The sequence below is a fragment of the Dipteris shenzhenensis genome, chromosome 5 (assembly GCF_047967505.1).
Source record: "Dipteris shenzhenensis isolate YYH24624 ecotype China chromosome 5, Dip_SZ_1.0, whole genome shotgun sequence".
NCBI classification, from domain to species: Eukaryota; Viridiplantae; Streptophyta; class Polypodiopsida; order Gleicheniales; family Dipteridaceae; genus Dipteris; species Dipteris shenzhenensis.
In genome coordinates, this window is record NC_141600.1 from 33,029,296 (window position 1) to 33,053,350 (window position 24,055).

The following is a 24,055-nucleotide window of genomic DNA, read 5'->3' on the forward strand; positions in this document are numbered from 1 at the left end:
GACTAGCAAGGGATCCAGCAAGAGATGAAAAGGCATATGGTATCATTGCTCTTGCTTTGGGTGATGATTATATACACCATATCTCTGATTTGGAGTCTCCTTCGGAAGCTTGGCAGAAGCTAGATTTGATTTTTGGTGCAAGCTCTCACATATCTAAACTATCACTTAAAATCTCTTTCTTTGAATTAAAGATGGCAAGTGATACTACTTTAGCTGCTCATGTCAACTATATGCGGAGTCTTATGACTCAGTTAGCTTCTATCAACTCTCCTATCACCCCTGATGATGCTATGGCAGTGCTACTTAAGAGTATGCCTGAAAGTTTTGATCACATTGTTAGCACTTTGAAGAATCTTCCCAATCCAAACCTTGAAGGCATTATCTCAGCTCTCCAAGAAGAAGAAAGACATATGGAGTTAAGGAAAGGCAATGACACTGCTTATGTTATGAAATTCTAGAAGGGCAAGTATTCTCCTTGCAATCACTGTGGAAAGACAAATCACCTTTCAAAGGACTGCTTCAAAGTTAATCCATGCAAGCACTGTGGCAAAAACAACCATAGTGAGAAGTTTTGCAGAGATAAAGCAAAGACAGAAAATGCAAATCTACTTACAGTGAATTTGCCTCCACAAGATGAGGCATCTCATGAAGATTATGCATTTTAAACTCATCTCTATGTATGCTCCAGATCTCTCTTTTTATGTCAAGGTACTCAGCCTGGATAGTCCTCCAAAATGAATGAAAATAAACTATTGTGTTTTGTGTGTTTTGTAAACACCTCTGGTCACCTTATGATGTAGGCCATGTGTATGTTTTGTTCCATGGTACCTCCTGGAGACATTGTGTGCATGTACATGCAGGGGAGATAACCATTGGAAGGTCTGTTTGTATCCCTTTGTTTACCTTACACCCAAGGGAACCCTTGCTAGCATGAGAACCTAGCCATAGATTAATCCTTGACCACCATGAGATGGCATGAGAAACTATGAGACTAGATGTATCCTTGACATAGCCTGAGGCATTTCCTTGAGGGGGGGTTTGTTGGGATATCTCAAGGTGTATGCCTCAGGCACACCTTATGTTTCTATGTGTGAGTGCTAGAGGCACAGTTAGGTGCCCACAAGCATAGTTAGGTGGTGGAAAAGCCACATAGGATGATTGAGTGAATCTAGGAACAGATTGAGGAGATGATTGTGGAGCTTTGAGGTCATCAATGATGTCAGTGACCTTGTATGAGGTGCCTACTTAAGGACCTCTTTCTTCTTCATTCTATAAGCAAGTATTCTGATTTTGTGTCAACTCTACTCTTTCCTTTCAGTGTTCCAACATTTCCTTCAGACTTTGAGGAGTGGGAACCAGTCGAGTGCTTCTTAGGTAAGTTTACTGCCATTCATGAGGATTTAGGAAGGCAAATGCATGCTAGAGAGAAGTCCTCTGCTTTGAAACAGAGAAATATCTATTCGTATAATGCCAAGTACATTACTCCAAGGACGGCATCAGGCTATGGCCATCTTCAATGCATTGCAACACCACAACTTGAAGACATGGATTGCAGCATGGTGGACACAAGAACAATGCAATCATACAAGGAAAAGATTACAAAGGATGTGGGCATGGCCATGAAGTTTACATTTGGCTCTAAATGGGTAAGGTTGTCTTCGTTTATGCCTCTGCACATTTTTGCTTCTTGTTTTCATAATATCTAGATGCACAGAACAAAAACCATGTGGTCATGCAAGTACCTACATGAGAATGCCCTTGAGGAATTGCTTGGGGTGAATTGGGACAGCAGGTCAAGTGAACAAAAAGGTGATCCTGTTTCAATGCCATGTATGTAAGGACAATGTGGTTGTCAAGTACCACATCTCCCGCCAAATGTTATATTTTGCTTTCCAATATAGGCGCTAGAAGAAAACAGGTGACAATTGGCTCCCCCTTGACTCTAACGATGATGATAATACAGGGGTAAGTTTATGTATTGGTTCTCATTTAGGAGTGTTAAGAATGTGACTGTCACATCACAGTGGACTCTCAGTGATGTGCGGGAACACCTATTGGTCATGGAGGATGGCATGTTTGGGTCCTTTCACTTTACCTTAAATGGTGAAAAGGTAGGAAAGCATGTAGAGAAGCTCGTGCATAGTGCCACTTTTATCCCTCCTGCAATATTGAAGATTGTCTAGAAAATGTGGGGTGGAACAATTGTGGATTTTGACATTTTCCAATTAATAGTGGTGCAATTAATTTTGATGTTTTGAATGGTTTTGTTTCATGTCAATGTCAAGTTATTCTGAAAATTTTTATAATTCTTTTTATTTTTTATATTTAGAACATTTAGGTATATATAGGTTGTAAAGTTACTTTAGTTTCAAAGTTTCACTATCATAGCCATAGTTCTCCTAGCTACCAAACTACCATGGATTTTGCTAGGTCTGCCTTCCACGATTTCATCTCCCGTACTCCATTAATTGATAGAGAGGAAAAGTTATTTCCAGTCTTTGATAAGAGCATAGATGTCCTAGGCACCTACTTGGGAGCCCGAGATGATTTTGAAGACCTCATCAAGTACATGCAAGACTACATCACGAGTTTTGCATATCAACTTGATGAGTCTACAAAAAGATGAGTCCCAATTGATTATTCGAAGTACTTATTCAATCAAGAACCCAGGGTCGTGAAGAGTTTAGATCGCTTTCGAGCCCAGCTCACACCCCTAGGTTTAGGGAGGTGGACGTTGATGACCTCCTAGCACGTGGAGTCATCGGAAACATAGGAAATAGGTAACTATCCTAGGAAATGACCTTTATTTTCCTTCTCTAGGAGGGACAAATGGAAGAGGAGGCCTCGACCTCAAGCCCTGACCCTGCCCCTGCCCTTTCTGGGCCTCTTACTTCTGTAGATGAGGCCAACATCTACAATGAAGAGCCCATAGATGAAGAAGCTGAGGAGCGGGAAGTTGCATTGGCCCTGGAAGTGCTCCAGCCACCTCCTGATCCCCATTCTACTTCTCAAATTCCATCCACCTTGGGCACCACCTCTGTTGACCCTGCAACAATGATATGGTTTCTTGCTCCCCTTCTTGTCGATGGAGAACAATACCTCTTTCTCCATGACATAGAGGTTATGTTTATGGTCTCTGGGAGGATGAAGCTCTTGGTATCCTGTGTGGATATGAGGTGGACACGACTATGCAAGAACCTGGGTTTTTGGGAGTAGATGATTCAATAGAAGAGGTTCTTGCTTTAAGACTGGCCCAAATCAAAGATGCAGACACATCAATCTACTCCGATCTACCTGATGTTCCAAAAGAAGCCTCCACATCTCACTCCAGACAGTAGGAGGCCTCTAGATCCATCCTCATTGACAAAGAGGAAGGGATTGAGCATGATGACTCCATAGCACACGTGCATGAATGTGTTAGTATAAGACATGCATGCGAAAGAGAGTCATAAAAGCATAATCCTATATTATACATGTAAAGACACAATCACGTACCTGTGCACTCTCCATATCCTAGGTAGTCATGCATGGTTCACATCAAGATACCCCTAACCAAAATATCATTGGTATGTCTAGGAGCTTTGGAAATATCAAAGATCTACACTCCTCTCCATAAGATTTGTAACTCCTCTATCAAAGGTGCCATGTACATGTCCATATTTTTGGCCTTGTACTTCCCTGGCACAAGTAGTGCAAGCATGAGGTGTCCCTTGTTTATTGTTAGCCATGGTGGGATATTGTAATTCACCAAGACTATGGGCCATGTCGACCAAGATATCGAGCATAACCCGAAAGAGTTCATGCCATCCATGGTGAGGCCAAGATGTAAGTTGTGTGACTCCCTCGCAAAGTCTAGATCGTCTATGTGCTTCCAAGCTACACAATTTGTAGGAATCCTCAATGTGTCATCAGTGGACCGATGAGATGCATGCCAAGTCATTAACTCTGCTATGGATTTGCATTGGAACATGTGCAATATTCTTGCAATGATGGAAAAGTGTCTCAAGACCTTTACTGGTATCTGCTCACCCTAGAAGTCATCTATATATCCTTGTTCCCCACACTCCGGACAACTAGCCAAATCTCCATGCTCATGAGACGAAAGAGAATACAATCATTACGGCAAGCATGGATGGTATCATAATACATACCCACCATTGTTAGCATCTTCTTCGCTTCATCTCTTGACGCGGGCATGGTATTTGGTGGAGGCAACATCTTCTGGAGCAACTTATCACAATTCAAACATACACAGGCTTCGAATAATGATGATTCTCAAACATACATGATGATTCTCAAAACAAACAATATCCAAATAATGAGTCAAATTAATGTAGGAGCTAACCTCATTAAGGCCGAGACACTTGTATCCGACCACCCATACTTTGCTTGGAGATTCAAGATTGAGAGACAAGCCCATAGTTTAGACATCCTAGCACCCTCGTACAACTGTGTTGATTGCAACTCTTTCATATTAACCTTAGACTCGTACATCATGTGTACATGTGATGTAGTCCCAGGGGGTCCACTAGGGTTTATCGTATGGTACCACGTGAGTGTAAGGGAGGGGGGTTATATAAGGGAAGGAAGGTACATTTTATAAGGTAAGGTCCTGTAAATAGGAGGTAGATAAGGGAAATTTTTATATATTTATTGCACGCAGGTGACGTCTCCTTATTACTACTAGTGAATCCCCCATGGATGTAGTGCCCCTAAAAATAAAATCCATCATGTCCACCATACCCTCGTCATCAGCTGGCACATCTGAGGGACTATAGTCTTGCTCAAAGTGTGAAGGTATATGCACATGCTCGCCACCCTCCTCATTCTGTCTCAAGATTTCGTGTAAATATAAGATCTTGTCTCAAGTTTTGTGTCGTATATGTATGCAATATTAATCATGAAGGATGCGTCAATTTTACGAGCAAAAACCTATGAGCAGGTTTATCCGAGCGTGTTTTTCAAGAGATTTTTAAAAATGTTTTTCTTTAGGAAACATGGTTTTTACACTTTTATTTTCACTAGAACTAGATCCCTTTATCATAAAAATATATAGACTAGTCACTCATTCATTTTTACACAACATAATTTTCTTATTTAGAGACATCCCTTTGTACCCCTGTTATTACCTTAAAAAAGTGTTGATTCCTTTAAGAAACATTCCTCATAATCACTCTCAATGTAATAATACTTTGCATATATAATTAGTTTTTAACACATTTATATCATATGGCAATATCTTTTTAGTGTTTTTATAGCATATTTATGGACATGTTTCTAAAGAAGTTTAAATTACTATAAATAAGTATTAACTTGGGCTTATATATCACTCTCATAAAATACATGTAATATTTAATACTATATATGGAAGATTTTCCAAAATATAACTTCATAGATGTGCTCAAATGGGGTGTTCCGATCAATTTGAGTGGTTGAATGACTATATTTGGACATTGGATATGAAAGTTATGTCACTTTTAAAAGTGTTGTCCAAGGTAGTTTCGCCAGCGAAACTACCTTAGGAGACTTGCTTCAAAGGGGTTTCACTGGCGAAACTACCTGGATGGCTTGCTTCAATGAGTTTTCTTTGAAGAAACTCTTTCATGAAGATAGGTTGAGAGAGGGTTTCAATGTCACCCCCTATTAAGTAAAAGTTGTAAGAAGGATCATAAGGGAATTTTCATAGAGAAGTCTACTCTCTACATGTGGGTTTCTTCAAAAGCCATCCCATTATGCTCTCACCATTCCTACAGATTCACCTAAAGATTTTTGTATAAAATAGGCATTGCTATAATACTTTGCATATTTCTAAGTGAAACTATGTTTTCTTCTGATCGATTTTTGCCATATATATGCATAGTTGGAAGCTTTTTTTTTCCTTCGCTCGGATGCTCGGAAGATTTTGCTCAGAAAATGCTCGTCCCCCTAGCCATCTTGATCCTGCACAACATAAGCACAAAAAAGTATAGTTATTGTTAGTATCAAATAAAAACACACAAAATAGAAATAGATGTAAAAGGAAATCAAATACAAATACGTACCAAATCTGTTTTCGAATTCCTTGAATGATGTTAACTTCATGTATCCTAGCTACATGCCTAAGATTGCCACATGATAGGAACTATCTTGGCTTTGCCCTGAACTACCATGTTCTTTGTCTTGATAACATTCCACGTCTCTTTGATAGACACACAAAACCACCAATCCTTCCATTCGTTGTCTTCCATCGAGACCTTCCATCTCTTTTCCTCAGGGTGAACCAGCTTTAGCCATGCTACTTTAACTTGATTTAGCGTGTGATCCACATCTCTAACAACGGCATACGTGAGATCATTTGGTGAGCATATTGTATCAAGATCAGACTTCAATAAAACAATATCATTCTCCTCTAGCCAAGGAGGAATACATCCAATGCAACCAGGCTAGATTAAACGTGTTCTCAATCCTAAATCTTTTGTCTCATATGCAATGATACCACCTCCATGCTGTAGAGGAATAAACTTATGCAATAAAGAACTAATTGGCTTATACAATTCTAGGTGTATGGCAAATATGCATTTTGTAGAACACTCATGCCAGTGGTGCCATCAACATCTAATCTTTCATATCCTCTTTCAACAACAATGCGTTGCCTATAGTAGTGTGCTCAAAAGAATAGTTGCATGTCACCATTATGCTGAAAGGAAAAAAACGATGCTATACACGCTTTCCAGTGTCCCACACTAGAGACTAATGTTGCATCCTCTTCAGACTTTACGATAACCTTATCTTCAATTTTATAAACCTCACCCTTGAACATAATTTTCTTGTATTCTGTTACTCTCTCAATCCCGAATTGAAGATTTTGCTCTACATACCTTCTTTCCTCACTTGTTGCGTATCTAACTTTTGGCTTCTTTCTTGCTATTACAATACCCTTTTGGCCAATGACTCTTTGGCAAGGATAGTCTTTCGCATGCAATGTGGCTAAACTCCATAAATGTTTCGCTTTTTCAATGGATGATACATGTATCAATCCATAGGACCATAGATACGTGTCTAGCATAAACCCAATGAAACATAGAAGCACAAACAATGGCATTCACATAGGCACAAACAATAACATAGACATATAGAAACACCAATAGAAACATAGGCATAGACTATAGAAACACCAATAAAAACATAGGCATAGACTATAGAAACACCAATAGAAACATAGGCATAGACTATAGCATAAATAGCATAGAAGCATGTAGAAACATAGGCAAGCATAAACATAGGCATTCATCAATGGCAAAGAAGGCATCCATAAACATTTAAAGAGTAGATCCATAAAGCATAAAGCATAAAACATGCATATAGAATTAGGCATATAGGCATTCACATAAAGCATAGAAATAGGCATTCACATAAAGCATAAACTTAATAGGCATAGAAGCATAGACTAATAGGCATATAGACAAATAGGCAAATAGGCATAGGCAAATAGGCAAATAGGCAAATAGGCATAGGCATTCACATAAAGTATAGAAGCATAAGGCATAAACATCAAGCATAAAATAAGGCACGCAATGGCATTCATTAAATAGACTAAAGAAGCATAGGCAAATAGGCATTCACATAAAGCATAAAGCAAATAGAAGCATAGGCAAATAGGATTGTGCATAAAGCATAAAGTAGGCATTCACATAAGCATATAGACATATAGAAGCATAGACATAGGCATACATAAACTTATTATGAGATAGGATTTGTGGCAGGGGAGGCATATATATTAAAAGATAGGATTACTTTAGGATAGAAAATGGGGGTTAATGCTGGAACATTCCTTGCATTGGTAAATGGATCGAATTAGTACTAACCTGGAAATTGCTGCCAAGGTGAGCTGACCGCGTTGCAATCGACCTGTTGGGACTTCACCTCAGAATGTACCCTAATGCCTCGATCCTCCCAGTGTTTATGTCGCAATCGATTCTCTTGGGAGCTGCAACTGCTCACGGAGTCAAGGGCAACGGGCAACGTACGCCCCGGTCGACGCGAGCTGCTTCGAATGGTGCACAACAGCAGCTAGTACATTGCATGTACATATAGCTGCAGGGCGAACGGAATATCGGTCGAACTGGCCTGGGCCGGCACAGTGTACTAACTGCTAGTGTAGTAGCTGTTGGCCAGAAAATTAGCTAGAGCTACTGGGGCACACGCCGCAATGCAATGCTTAATGAATAAGGTACGTACCATGCACGAGTAGCTGAATATCGATATGGACGTGCAGCTAGCTAGCACCTGCAGCAGGAGCGAATGCGGGCTGCAGCTACTCAGTGCTCACTAGCTGCTAGGGAAGGGACAAACATGTCCTTAGCAAGGTGCAGGCTGCAAGTACAGGCAGTGATGAGAATCGTGATACAAGCTAGAGGTCTCCATCGAATCGATAGCTCTGTTCCATTGAAGGAGCCATTTGAAGGAAGGAGGAAATATTTTGGGGGGATTTTTTCCCCCAAAATGCAACTTTGGCGCCTTCCCCTTTAACCCTATCTAAACCCTTTAAACCTAGTACCATTACCCAAGTATACCATTGCAAATTTGGGTACCAATCTGATGGTTGTACATATCCATATTGGTGAACATTCCATATACATGAACGTCCTTCCCTTCCTTGCCATGATTGTCCCTTGAGCCTAGTTCTTAATTAAAAAGCCCTAGACTAGCTCCATGGGCCTTAAAAGTGCGATGCCCCAAACTGTGATGTGGGTATGGCCTTGCTTATGTTTCTCTATGACTCTCTAAATATTTTAGCCAAGCCAATTTTTCCCTTCATAGGCTCTTATGTCTTTCGAAATGAGAGGTATGAAGTGGCATTTTGCCCTTTAGAGGCATTTATGTCCTTTGAAATGAGAGGTATGAAATGGTTTTCAAACACTATCAATACTTTGCCATGCATCATCATCCACAGAACTGCCCTTATGATTACTAAAACAACAAAGTGTCTAACCAAGAACCACTTCCAGTTCATATGAAACATAAAGATGCAAAAAACTATAATTTAAGCTTTATAGATGAGAGATGCAAAAGATATACATCCTTCGGTGTACACTTGAGTTACAAGAAGAAGCATTTACATAAAGCATAAATCATAAAGCATAGATAGACATACATAGATAAAAAAGAGCAGATGAAGTGGGTTGTTGGTTGTGTGCATAAGCTATATATATATGTCCTAGCTTTAGAGTTACAACGAAGAGCAAATGTAGAATCATATATAGAAACAACCATATATATATATATATATATATATATATATATGAGATACAAAAAAGATATATATGATACATATATAGAATCATATAGTGTCTCTTGAACCTATTAAACAATTTGAGTCTTCTTTATTAATTATTCATCAATGAGCCATGACATGGTTCATGATAGTGGTTTGTGTGCAAACCAAAGAGTTGGATCATTTGATGGATTCATGTTAGTGGTTTGTGTGCAATGCAAAGGGGGGATTATCTGATAAGTTCATGTTAATGGATTGTGTGCAAACCCACCAAAATGTGGGATCATTTGATAACTTCATGTATGGGTTCATTTGATAAGTCCCTTTCATACATCCAACAAAATGTGCGTGTGATGGTATGCCTTCCACACACTAAAATATCATCAGCGACGAAGAGCAGGGTGACTAGTTGCTGACCATGTCCCTCATATCATCACCATGGGAAAGAAGAACTTAGAGGGGCAGTCCCCGACTGCCAACCATGTCTATCTGCTTCTAACACTGGCCCTTTTGGCTTCTTCCTGCTCTCTAAATTGTAGAGCTAACTCCGTCTTGACCATTAAGGTTGAAACTTGAAAGGAATGTATCCGTAGGATTCAAGGCTAGAGCTACCCTAATGGCTTTTTGAGCTAGGATATGGCGATCCCCCTCAGTCTTACTACACTCCGGCAGCTTGCAATCCACCTCCCTATCTCTGACAATTACTTTGTAGATGGCGGGGTCCCATTTCATAATGGTTTAGAAAAGGCAGTTATGTGCTCAACCCATAACTCCCTAATCTCTTTGCATAATTTTTTGGATTCTAAAAGATGTTTCTTAAAGGTGCAGGGGATATCCAAGGATCTCCCTACCGCCAACCGGGTACCAAATGTCCAGACTAGCACATGATCAGATAGATCCGCATCAAGAATAGTTTCACCATGCATGGGTTCTCTTAGCCACCACCCCTCTTCCAAAGCGTAGAATCAAACTAATCTAGGAGCCCTGTACTCTTCACCCTTTCTGCAGTTGCCACGAGAAGTCCTTTAGATTCACAGGAGGTAGCTCTGCACAATCCACTAAGCCTTTACTCATCACCAACTGCTACCATGCATCCTTTTCTGGACTTGAGATTGATGGATCTGGGTCAGACCAATCTAGCTCAGTGGTTGTCAAGTTCTAATCCCGCCTAACTATCCGATGATCATACACCATGCATTCCTCCAAGATTCCTAACAATTGATCCTATCTTGCGAAGAATGGGATCCATATATTGACAACCCTAAACACAAGGCCATTCCTACATGCAGTAACTATAACAATTGGAGAACAATTGAGCATTTGTCATCCCTGTAGATTCCTTGGGGCTAAGGCTACTTTGCAACAAGCCTGTTGTGCCACCCTTACCCTGATGTGGACAATTAGCAAAGAATTCAAAACCAAGCCTATGAAAATCAAACCACCAATTCTCATCCGAGCCGTACTTCAATTCTTGAAGTAGGAGAACTTGAGGTCTCCACTTCTTCACTATAGTGAGACAACCTTTTTGTTTCCTTTATCACACCATCCTCTAATATTCCAAGACATTGCAACAATACCTGAACCCTTGCTCCTCTTAGCACCTAGATTATTGAGCAAAGATTTTGTAGGCATCTCTAAAGAAATTAAATATTTTCTCTTCCCCTAACCCAGTAGACCTGGTAGCTTCTTTTATTCTCTTCGTGAAGTTTTTAGCCGATGGGATGGCAAGGAGTGCCCTGCCTTTTGTACTACTTATTATTTCATGATGATCTTCCTATGGGCCCAGTTGAGATTTTTCTTTTAAGGTGGCACTTTTTATGATTGGCATTGGTAATATCTTGACCACCATGTAGGAAGATCTATGAAGTGTCTAGAAGTTGAGAGACCACAACCGTTAAATCCAACACCAATAGCTCCTTATTATGAACTACGACGGCTTCATGCTATGGGTGAACACTCTACATGGGCTTCTCACTAGAGTCGACCACCTTGGACTTACCTTTATTACCCACCACCCTCCATTGCTCACCTGAATGTGTGTTTGGCCCTCGTTGATCCATGATCGCATTTGCTCGTGGTTGGATATGATGACGGGATCACTTGATTAGAAGCAAATTGGATTGGTGCACTCTCTTGCATGCTCAAATCTGATGGTGAAGAAGGTCGCACTCCAAGGGATAACAAGCACTGAAGCATTGGGAAACATGAAAGACCTACTCAAATCATCGTAGTAAAGAGCTTTCGAAATAAAGCGCACCAAAAAAATCCTTTACCAGTGAATTTTGCCATATAGGCCAAGGCTGGGATATCGCATTCAAAACTAGCTAAGACCTATTGGAGCTCCTCCAAAGTTGGTACCCTGCTGGTAAAGAAGAAGTAGGCACTTTCTCTTGCCAACCGCTTGAGCTCGGCTTGATGTCTTCAACCTGGAGCTCAAAGTTTGCAAAATGCTTCTAACCCACTTCGTACCACCCTTTGGTTGCAACTTCCCTTGCACGATCTGTTTGGCTTCTTCCAACTCTAGTGGAGTGAAGCTCGGTTAGGATTTTTTGCCAGTGCTTCCATGTAAGACATAAATTCTCCATCCTTTTCAAGTTGCTCACCCAAAGCCTCACCTGTAGTGACCACCTTTTTTGAGGCACTACTCTCATCACTACTCTCCACCTCTTTTGAGGTACTTCCATCCTCACCATGCACCACACTCATTGTTTTCACACACTTGACACCTACTAAGTCACTTCTCCATTTTTTTAGGGAGCCTTTTCTCCCTAGCATCACATAGGAATGGGTGGCGAGCATGCACTACTTAGGCCACAATCTTGTCACCATGCTCGCATGGACCTAAGCAAATTATGTTATTGCTAGATGGCTTCCTTTTGGATTGACAATATTGCAAACAACATAGAGTTTCATTTGGATTTATTTTCAAATGTAGATGGATGAAGGGTATCAAAAAGTTCATGGAGTGACTATAATGTGTACTATGAACAAAATACAAAAATTTAAGGAAAAACAATGGGAGATTAGCAAACTTTCTTTCAATTAGATGAATGCCTCTTGGATGGACAATATAGCAAGCAACCTAGAGGTCTAGTTTGTCATATGTATTTACAAATGTACATGGAATTTCAGGGTATCAAAAAATCAATGGACTGAAGATGCATTGACACCCCGTTGACATCACAACATAAAACTTTGCATACCTAATTGAAATTTTGTGCACTAGAGGATCTTAGCATCTCATTTAAAATTAATTTTATCATTTGGATTAACATGAGATATTTTTACACAAAAACATTTCATTTTACATCACACATTTTTCATTTCATGGCTCAAGTAATTATTTGCCCTTTATTGGCAAAACTTTGCTTTGACAACCTTAGACAATTGAGACTTTCATTTGAATATCAGCTGCACATTTTGTGCTTATTTTTAATTGACGCTTTTATTTGAATCATTAATTTGAAATTACATTTCATATTTTTAATTTTTACACATCTGACAATTCATATTGACATTATTTGTATGTTGCACTTACAAATAGATATATTATTATATGTTGCACTTAGAAATTTTTGGATATATATAAGAAATATGAGAGTTTTAAAATTTGTAAAAATTTTAATTTGCCTACATTATATCCTGTTCAAATTAAATTATACAAGATTCTTATATATATGCTCATTTTTAATATAAAAATTCACATGGATAATACAATGTTCTTGGTTGCATAAACAACTCATTTCTATGTAGGGAATTGAAATCACCACATAGAAAAGATACATTTTTTCTAATTAACTATATAGGAACTTCGAATCCACTTGATTCTCCATATAAAAAGTCACATTTCTTAGAAAATACGCCACTTCTTATATAGGAAACATAAAATCCACTTCATTCAAGAAAGTCACATTTCCTACATAGCATTGCATGGTCTATATAGAAAATATAGTTTCCTATATACAGAAGACCTCATTTTCTATATAGATAACATAGAATCCACTTGATTCTCCACACTAAAGTCAAATTTCCTAGATAGCACTACCTAGTCTATATAGGAAAAAGAATTTCCTAGATAAAGGGGGGAAAATCGCTCTTCCTGACTAGGAAATATGCTTAAATTTCCTAGTTACCTAGAAATTTCCTATATAGAGATTGGTCCAAAGTCCCTTGTGAACTGGCCCCGCAAGAAGCCTAGCACCCGAACTTCTTCAAGCCAGAAGCGAGAAATGATTGCCCATGGCTGTCTAGAATGCATCTTGAACACCCATTTGACACACAAATTGTGACACTTAGCTTTGAAAGCTTCAAGTCCTAACCCGCCAGCCTCCTTAGGCGTCTGCATACACTGCCATGGAAATGCATGCCATTGGTCCTGCCAAAGAAACTCTACAGCCCATCGCTCCAATTGAGAAAAACCCTTCTGCGGAAAGGAAAGAACCATAGAAAGAAACACCATGCATGGGGCGAGAACGTGCTTGAGCACAGTAAGATGGCCCAAAAGAGAGAGACGTTTATCTTGCCATTTATGAAATCATTGGAAGACCTTCATTTTACACCAATCAAGTCTCTGCTTCAAGGTAATCCCCACACCAATAGGACAACCTAAATACCTAAGAGCTTCTCCTGGCTTGACAATGGAATATCCATATTACTGAACCCAATGAGGAGGAGGGAGCCCATCTAGAAATGCAACTGTTGTTTTGCGAGAGTTTATCTTAGAACCAGAAACATAAGCAAACTCGTCATAGAGCTACAACAACTGATCTACATTAACCTGAGAAGCCAACAGAATGTTAGAGTTGCAAAAAATTACGAAGCAAAAACTGATCCATCGGGCAAGGGTAAACCAGCCAACGATCCCCTACTGATATGCACATCAATCTGACGCAATAAAGGTTCAGTCACTATGGCAAAAAGCAATGGAGCCAGTGGACAACCTTGACGGACAGAACGTCGAAGTGGAAAGCTATCGTAAAGATATCCATTGATGGAGACAACTGCAGAAGCATTGGTGAAAAGTGTATTGACCATGAAACGAAACCCTGGACCAAAACCACTGGTGAATGCATTGCTCGTAACACAAAATCCCATCGAACCCGGTCATAAGCCTTCTCTAAATCGAGATTGAGCATCATTAATCTAGCATCTCCTGTGACAACATAATCAATATCAAAGAGCATGTTGAGAATAGCGTCATGGATATTACGGCCATGTAAGAAGCCATACTGACGTGAATGCAAAAGCCTAGCCAACAAAAACTTAACCCTCAATGCTTGAAGAGCTTTGGCCATGACTTTATACGAAGCATTGAGCATATAAGCGGCCTCCAATCGCCAGGGTGTAGCCGGTTAATTGATTTGGCCATAACTTTATACGAAGCATTAAGCATATAACCGGCCTCCAATCGCCAGGGTGTAGCCGGTTAATTGATTTGGGAATCAGCTTAATCACCCAACGATTCATATCTGAAGACAAAAACCCTCTCTTGAAACCGTTCACAATGGAGTATGCACCACAGATATCCAAATAGAACTATAAAACATCCACATGTATGCCATCTGGACCCGGAGTTTTGTTCTTGGCCATAGAATTGACAACAAAATGCAACTCATTTTCAGAAAATGGCCGTTGAAGCATCTCAGGGCTTCATGGGAGGCCACCACAAGATGAGTAAATTGCAGGAAACGTTGAAGGCGTTGATCAAAATCTTATGGAAGGGATAAAAAAGTGGAAGGAGAACAACTTTCACCATGAGGAACGTGGGATAAGGTAACGAAGTTAAGAGGGGGTGGAAGGGGATCACACATGGGGTATGACCCAATGGAACAAGGCTGGGGATGCTTCATCAAACATGTGCCATCGCATGATTGTTGCTATCACGGCAACCACGATGCTGCTCACGTAGCATAAAGCACCAATGCTCCAGATTATCACAGAAACGGTTTCGTTCAGAGAGAGAACTACAACTAGTGCCGATAGTGGAGCAACTTGGAAAAGTAGAGCTGCAACTGCACATAGGACGCACCGGTGCTTTCCACTCAGCATGCAGTGTATAGCGTAGTTCAACGCGGGCAAGAACAGGACTATGAAGCCTGCCAAAAACAACGATAACTCGGTACGATCTGAAGGCCAAGGAATGTCGGGTCCCTGGGTGGACAGCCAATCTTTGAACTGGGCAAAATCTGGGCGGATTAGCAGCGGCCGTTGATAATGCGTGCATCCGAACCTTTGGAGGGTCGCAAGGATGATCACAAGAACGCTCAGAAATGTGGTGATCGCTTCCACGGGACTGATGCCCCGATGTTGCGTCAGGCGTTCCCCGGTGCCCAGCACGTTGCCAACAGCTTGCAGGCCGATGACGATCATCTCAAATCCGGTCTTCTGTTGTAGGAAACTCAATTGCTCGTATTGCGGAACAAATCCTAAAACGAACAGTGCGTGTTTACCTTTCAAGCTAACTTCCAGGAACCTCTCATCTTGAGACACGGCATTCATGGCGGGAGTTTGTTGGAAGGCTCTTTCGCTACTTTGGTGTGTGCTCGATGGAGGCAACAGTACTGCACCAAGAGGATTCAATCTCTTCATTCTTTCTTCATTGAGGCGATCTTCCCACATATCAGTGTGACTTTGGACCAGCTCCTCCTCAGAGCTGGATGCTTCCGGCATTTCGATGTAAGTGGGGCAGCCTGCTAATATTCGAAGACTATGGCGATCCCACGACACTGATGGCCAATTTTTTAAGTGCCGTCGCAATTTCTCTGCCATGATGACCTTCTCGATACTCGCAACAACCTGCAGCAACGGCATACACATTCCTACCACGCTCGCAAGCAGCCGATCTGAGAAGTCTTTTTCCGCTGCCCATCCCCAAGTGTAGGCTCCGAAGAGGGCGAAGGTGTAGAGCGACGCCACAAGGGTTGCTGGAAGAGATCTGGTGCAGCTTTGCGGCTGCAAGGAGCCCATCCCCGCAGTAAAAGCAGGCTCAACACTGGCGTTCATTCTCGCGTTCCTGGCTCTTTTGCCCCTCCTAGACCTACACTAAAGCTAAACTAATATCACAAGGAACTTTGAGACGTTCTCTCTATAGGAAAAGAAGAGGATTCTCTATATCATTTACTACTCCGAAATGAACATAACTAGTAAGTGTGCAAACTAGAGAAGTGTTCCAAATGGAACACTTCCTAGTTACCTTATCTAGGGAATTACTAATGTTTCCTATATTGTGAAATTCTCTAATGATTCCTGCATTGACTTGCATAGGGAATTTTTTGATTGATTCCCTACATAGTCTAACTAGGAAATGTTCCATTTTCCCTAGTTTGCACACTTCTTAGTTATAGTCTAAATTAGAAAATGCCCCATTTTTCATAGTTTGCAAACTTCATGGTTATAAACTAGTAAACAATATTGAGAATCTTCTATTTCCCTATATAGAGAGAACGAGAAATAAGTGATTTTGTCTACGTTCTATCATTTAAGAAATGAAGCACTCATGTTTCACATTTTTTATATATAGCAATTTGAACTTTTAAAGTACCTAGAGCAATAAGCAATTGTTACTATAATTACCTTAACTCACATTATCTACGCTAAGATTCAACAAAACCATCAAAAAGATTATGGAGTTCTCTTTAATATTTCTACAAATAATAAGAAGGTAAAAAGTCCATTCATTATTATAATATAGAAAAAAAAAAGCAAAAAACTTCTACTATAAGAAATATAAGACAACCAAAGAGAGCTAAAAGAGCTCTACATAACATCTTTGAAGACTTATTTGAATCAAGCTAAATGTCATATCAAAATCTCTATATCTTCTAAACTAAGCACATCAGATTTTTCCATGAATCTAACTTTTTGACTTTCAATAAGCCAATGCACAATGTCCCTTATCATAATGTTACTGGCTGGTTTCTTGATGTTTGTAGAGTACTGTTTGAAGCTACTCAGAAGAAATGCAATCCACCTGAGGGCATAATAACAAAACAAGTGACAATATATTAGCAAATTCGAAGCAAATGATTTAAATAATCAAGCCTAATGTAAAAGGCTGTTACATACTCTTTTATACTCGCTTGAAATCGTAGTCACCTCCATGTTTGCACCTTGAATATCTTTTAAGTTCTAATTCAAATAAAAAATTGAGATTAAAATCAAGGTATAAAGACTTCAAATCATAGAAAATAAATTCTAAATATAAGAATACCTTGCATCTCCTTCCTTGGGATTTATCACTTCTTTGCACGGTCTTCTGTTCTAAGTGATCTCTCATTTTTTCACTCACCTATGAATGATAAACAACAAGTAGTGTTAATGCCATCGGAAAGAATTATGTAAAGAATACAAGCATACAAAGTACTTGCTTTACTTTTAAAGAGTATTGCATAAACGAAAACTTTTACCTTTCTCTTTCATTCACTTTTTCTAGACATTTCATTCGTAGAATCAATCACATTTGATATTGGATCTATGACAAAATTAAATTAAAACTTGTCTAAAAAGAAGATGCTGATAGATGTGACATTATAAATACACAATTGAATCAAAGAAAATAGCATCAATCATAAGCATATGTAAAAGATAAAGGCAATTCATACCTTATCTTCATTTGTAGTGATGTCACCATTAAGCATCTTAGAAAATGTCATCTCATTCATATCAGCAGTCGCTTCACCATAAGAATCCTGATATAAAATATTCAAGATAGATGAATTGTGAATAACTGAATGGTTAATAATACTTTTTCAAAATAGAAGACAACTCATGATTGAAACTTACACACCTGATCAGAGTGATAATACTCAAACCCTTTGAATCTCTTTGCCATGAACTTATCTATCTACACAAAGACCATATGATTTTATTAAACAAAACATTTTATATTCTTTATAAAGTAAAAAACATATCTTTTATTGGAAATGCTTCAACAACCTCAGATGTTGGACATCCTTGTCCATAAAATTCTCCTCCAATAGAAACTGAATTTCCAATAGACTGCCAATGAATTAAATAATCCAAGTAAGATGTTACATAAATTACACGAATAAGTATAATTCTTTACTAAAAGTAGAGACCATTCAAGGTATTAATATAAACATACCTTCTTTGAAATTGGATTACGTGGAGACTCGTCAATACAAGGAGTAGTTACTTGAGGCTCCATATTTCTATAAAAAGTTTCAAATAGACATACAAAATTTTATTAAACTCTTATATATCATTTTGAAATCCAAAGGAATGAGAACTTAGTTCAATTGGTATATGATATTCTTAATTTTTCTTGAAAAAACATATCTTTCAAATGCATCAACAACCTGAGATGTTGAATATCCTTGTTCATGAAATTCCCCTCTAATAGAAATAGAATCTCCAATAGACTGCTAAAGAGTTAAATAATCCAAGTAAGAAGTGACACAAATTATGCAAATAAATACAAATTTTTACTTCATGCGAGAGAACCATTTTAAATGTATTGAACATACCTTCTTTGAAATTAAATTATGTGGAGACTTATCAATACAAGGACTAGTTGCTTCAAGCTCCAGATTTCTCTGAACTTTGCTCATTTCGTCCTTTGAAACACAATAGAATACATTGACTAGATCATATCTATATTAGAAATATACAGCTTTATAAACTATCACATAATCGAAAGGCCAACTCACATTATTTACAAGGGTCCTCTTCTTCGAGTATTTCCTGCTAGACTGCTTTGAGGAGATCCACCACCTGTATATATCTTCCTCTCTCCAGCTATATTCAACTCCACTAAACTTTAGAGGCACTATCGCATGATGATGCTCATGGATGATGCCTTTAATATGATGTTGTTCTTCCTTTTTATGTCATAGATCTATGTTATTCCCTCGAACCACCTTCGTACACGACGGTAGTTTTCTAACAATAGAGAATGCTGGTCTCTAAAGCACTTTTCTAGGAGCTCTTTCCCATATAGCTTGTTCTTATCCCTACTATTCATTTTGGGTGGTTTAAACACCTCATCATATGTAGGTGTAAAACTTGCCCCTGAGATCGGAGGAACAGAAACTTGAGATTTATCTTGCAAAGAGAGACGCTCCTTGTTCTCTTTGAAGGACACATCCTTTGATGCATCTCCCATAGGCATTTTCCCTATATAAAAAACATACATGCCATAAATTCATCCCCCTCTCTCATATCCAAATGCAAAAACATACATGCCATAAATTCAGCCCCCCCTCTTACATCCAAACGCAAAAACATAAATGCTAGAAATTCAACCTTCAAAATTCCCATGGAATAGTTTTGCCAAGGTGGCAGATCAAGCCTGGAACCTAGGAGAACAAGTCACCTGATGAGGGCTAGGTTCATGGGTGGGGCATATGATTTGGCTCGTGATTTGGATCCGGTGGTTGTAACTGCTACATAGGGATGAGAACATGCTAAAAGCTAAGAGTTGACAGGAAGTGAGAGTGTCTACAGTAGGGGTAGCTAAGACTATTATGGAGCGAAGGGGAGGGAAGTAGAGAGGTTGCGAGGGGAGAGCAAGTAGTGAGAGTGACTACGTCAACAGCAAGGGAGCGGCTTGAGGGGGCAAAAAGAAGAAGGCAGGGGGGAGGATGGGGTTGGGAGTATTGCTCTAAGCATATTATCTTGCATCTAAATTTAGCTTTTAGTTAGGCATTTCAGTTGCCATCATCGTAGGCAAATCTTTAAATCCATAGCTTTAAATTACTCCTCGACATTCAAATGTTCCACATCCAAATCTTCATCCCAGATGAATATGTATTCAAAAGGTGCAACAACGTCAAGATGGAGAAATGTTTTTGCAAACCACCTGAAATCACAAATCGAATGCATTTATAAGCTCAAAATGTCCAATATTCTCAAAAGCTTGTGGATGTGATTGATTCAAAATAGGATTTATAGTTTAACCAAAATAAGCAATGCAAATGACAATGAACAACGACAATGTGCCAGTTACCACCACATCTCATGCCCAGTAGGGAAACTCAATGAATATTGATTTTAATTCGTTGCCATAGTTCATGCAGGACTTACCTTCATGTCACAGATCCATACGCCCATATTTCCCTTGCATAGACCCACCAAAATGTGGGATCATTCGATAAGTTCATGTATCGCAACTTCCTATTGCATGCATCCACCATAGTGGGATCATTTGATAAGTTCATGTAGGACTTTCCAGATTTCCCTTGCATAGACACACCAAAATCTGGAATCATTTGATAAGTCCATGTATCCCTCCCATGCATGTGTGGGATCATTTGATAAGGTCATGGATCCCTTCCTTGCATGCATTCACCATAGTATAAGGATCATTTGATAAGATCTTTTGATAAGTTCATGCACCCACCATGTAGTAGAATCATTTGTTGAGTTGCATGTATTCCTTCCTTGCATGCATACACCCATCAAAATAGGGGATCATTTATTTTGCATCTCGTTGTGCACTTGCTCGAGCTGCTATAGCCCTATGAACACGAACAATGGGTTCAACTACTTGATGGCATATATCTTCATCATGTGGTCTGTTAGAGAAATCTTCATCTCCTGGCACATCCCCAGCTACGATAAGCATTTTGTGCAAAATGCAGCATGTCACTATACTCCTTGTGACCAACTTGGGCTTCGAGTTTAGAAAGTTCTTATTGAGGTATTGCCATGTTACCTATCTAGACACAAATGATTTCACTTGCATAGACCCACAACAATGTGGGATCATTTGATAAGGTGCTGTATCCCTTCCATGCATGCATCCACCATAGTGGGATTATTTGATAAGTTCACCAAGCATCCCTTCATTGCATGCATTCGCCATGATGGAATCATTTGATAAGCTCTTTTGATAAGTTCATGCATCCACCATAGCGGAATCATTTGTCAAGTTGCATGTATTCTTTCCTAGCATGCATACACCCATCAAAAGGGGGGATCCTTCGACAAGGTCATGTGGGGTGACTTGATAAGATCACTGACTGCCCCAAATTGGGACCATTCAAATAGTTCGGTCGATGAGTTCTATTTAATTTGTTTCATTTGTTAACATATTGTGTAATTTATGCAACATGCCACTATACTCCTTGCGACCAAGTTGGGCTTCAGATTTAGGAAGTTCTTATTGAGATAATGCCATTGGCCTTTCAATCGACCAAATGCACAGTCCACAACAATGCAGGTAGAGGATAGATAGAACTTGAACTTGCATTGTAGGTCTATGCTAGGGGTATCATATGGAGTGATGAACCATGGTCTAAGTGCATATACACCATCTCCAAGGATGTACTCCTGAATGCGAAAAGCACCATCAACAAAATCAAAACTATCTAGCAACATGTCTCACACAATAGCCAAGCAAAAGAAGGAGTTCTTAAAAATATGGACACCAATGCTAGAGCCAAGCCACCATGCAAGAACATCCAAAGACCTCATCTCACTAACCACAATGGACTACAAGCACATGGAGAACTGCTCGTTGTGATCATACCAATATGGACCTCTCTCCCCACCAGGACACTCAATGTGTGTATGGAAAACCTAGTTGTTGTTGGAACCCTTGCATATCTTGAGCCCAAGCATCTGAAGTCATTGGCTTGCAATGAGGTGGAGCGATGTGAAAGAAGTGGAGTATGACAAACTTATGGGTGCACTTGGTAATGGTGGACTTGTCCAGCTCGAAGTGATCACTTAACTCCACCATTTGGTAACAACTAGCAAGATGTAGCAATCCCACATCCACTTGCTTCTCTGCAGATATCACTTATGCATTTAACAGGGGAAGCGATGTCACCTTGTTGCAGGTTGTCATACAAAAGAGTGCACAAATCTTGGAACAAAGAAATGGGCAAATGGAAAATCTCATTAAATCTGGCCTCGTCTCCACGTGTGAACTAAATGTACTGGTTCGAGAATTTCCAAGCTTCGTGGCTTGACGTAGGAATTAAAGATAGTTTGCAAAGGCTCGTGTTGTATGATGAGGTCTAGTAGCGGCAAATTCATGTGGTCATGGATGAAAGATTGCGCCATATGGAGTAGAGGTCCAGTGGAGTAGAGGCCATACTCTAGTCCATGCCATAGCATGGGTCTAGTGTTGCATGTCCTTGCCACATATGCCCTTCCATTGGTCTGAGCTGTCTTTCCACCACCTATTCCTAATGAAATTACTATAGTGTAAAGTATGCATGGCCGCACGTACTCCAAGCACAACAATGAACTATCTACCAATCCAGCTTGTCATCCAAAACCTAGTTCATCGAACTAGCCAGCAGCAAGTGTGAGTAGGCTCTTAGGAATGCATCATATCACATACATGTGCATGGCCATGGTAACATTATTCATGAATTATGGCTCCATCTCATGTAAGAACTACATGCCGAAATTGGGCCATTTGGAAAAAATATTGAACATCCTTCCATCTTAGCCAAAAAGAGAGACTTACAAATTCTGGTCCCAATTACATCGTTCATGTTGCAATTAACATTCTTATATTTACTTCAATCTAGAATGTAGGGCCTACGTGCCAAAATTGGGCGGTTCAAGCCTCCTAAAATATTGTTACATCTAAATGTGGCTTCAATACTTGCACATGACTCTATCTCATCCGCAAAGAGAAGCTTGTAAATTTTGGCATAAATACTTATGTTTGCATGGTGATAGTAATATCCTTATATCTTAGGTTGGCCTCAAGTAAGCCATTTTATAACGTCCATGTATTTTGGCTCAATTTAATGTGCACTAAAGCAATCAACCTAAATTTTGAAAATCCGTCAATATTGATATTTTTCAATAAGAAAGCCATTTGTGTTATCTTTTATATGTCAAATTTAATATTGACATTAAAAAAAAGCTTTTATGTATAAGAAATGTGTATTTGGTTATTTATTAAGTGGCCATTTGTTTTTATAGATTGACAAGAAGAATTTCCTATATAGTAAATGTGATGGAGCTTGCTAATACCCCTTTAATTTCTTGATGAAAGAACTTTCCCTATGTAAGGAATGTAATTAAACATGCCACTCTTCTAATTTCCTAGGTGATCACCACCTCTTTTCCTAGATAGGGGTATAAGTTGTTATCTAGAGAATGAGATTTCCTAGGTACCACACTCATCTAATTTCCTAGATGGCCACCTCTTTTCCTAGATAGAGGTTGCATTTTATGTGGAGAATGAGATTGCCTAGATAGACACACTAGAATGCTTACTTCTATCTAGGAAATTTCTTAATTTTACCTAGTTTGTGAGGTCTTCCCTATATGGGGAACAGTTACAAGTCCCTTGTGCTAGAGGAGCCCCTAAAAATTCCGTTGATAAACCTATGGCCATCGCGCCCTTCCGTCGCCATTGAATTAAACGTATTCCTTCCCTTGCATCCCTCAGCCTATCTTTCGTGAATGGCATTTTCAGCAGAGAAAGTGCTACGTACACTGTGATTGCGAAAGAGCAACTGATGAGCACCATTGCTCCCTCTGATCGTTTGGCCGATTTGTATTGTAGGCAGCTCCTTCATCCATGTGTCTCGATCTCCATGGTAGGCAGCCTTTAGAGATGTTGGGTTTCTTGAGCCCTCTTCATTCATGTGTCTCGATCTACATCATTGATCTGCATTGTTGATGTACATCTCCTTCATTCATCTATCTCGATTTGCATCATTGATGTACATCTTACTTTTCAAATAAGAAACTCTATATTTGAAAGCTTTATAGCTTTTCACACACATATTAATATAGTGAAAGCTGTAGATTTAGAGTTGCTCCCTCACTTATTAATAGACTTCGTTGCTAATCTTTTTGTTCACAAAG

The 24,055-nt window shown here is 39.4% G+C and overlaps 1 protein-coding gene across 1 annotated transcript; it reads right to left on the reverse strand.

Annotated features, from left to right (window-relative positions):
• Positions 1 to 17,198: 17,198 nt before the first annotated feature.
• LOC147901916 (uncharacterized) lies at positions 17,199 to 18,419 on the reverse strand. Its single transcript, XM_087374391.1, has 6 exons — positions 18,357 to 18,419; positions 18,188 to 18,250; positions 18,039 to 18,095; positions 17,854 to 17,940; positions 17,318 to 17,380; positions 17,199 to 17,222 (listed from the first exon to the last, which is right to left on the reverse strand). The coding sequence occupies exons 1-6, from the start codon at positions 18,417 to 18,419 to the stop codon at positions 17,199 to 17,201; spliced, it is 357 nt and encodes a 118-aa protein (XP_087230517.1).
• Between the last annotated feature and the right edge of the window lie 5,636 nt (positions 18,420 to 24,055).

Bases quoted from the DNA above. Each gene is read 5' to 3' on its own strand.
- LOC147901916 (XM_087374391.1), bottom strand. From the start codon at position 18,419: ATGGAGCCTCAAGTAACTACTCCTTGTATTGACGAGTCTCCACGTAAT. The intron at 18,251-18,356 runs GTATGTTTATAT...ATTCATTGGCAG, and splicing joins GTAATCCAATTTCAAAGAAG to TCTATTGGAAATTCAGTTTC. The intron at 17,381-17,853 runs GTATGAATTGCC...TATTTGAATTAG, and splicing joins TCACTACAAATGAAGATAAG to AACTTAAAAGATATTCAAGG.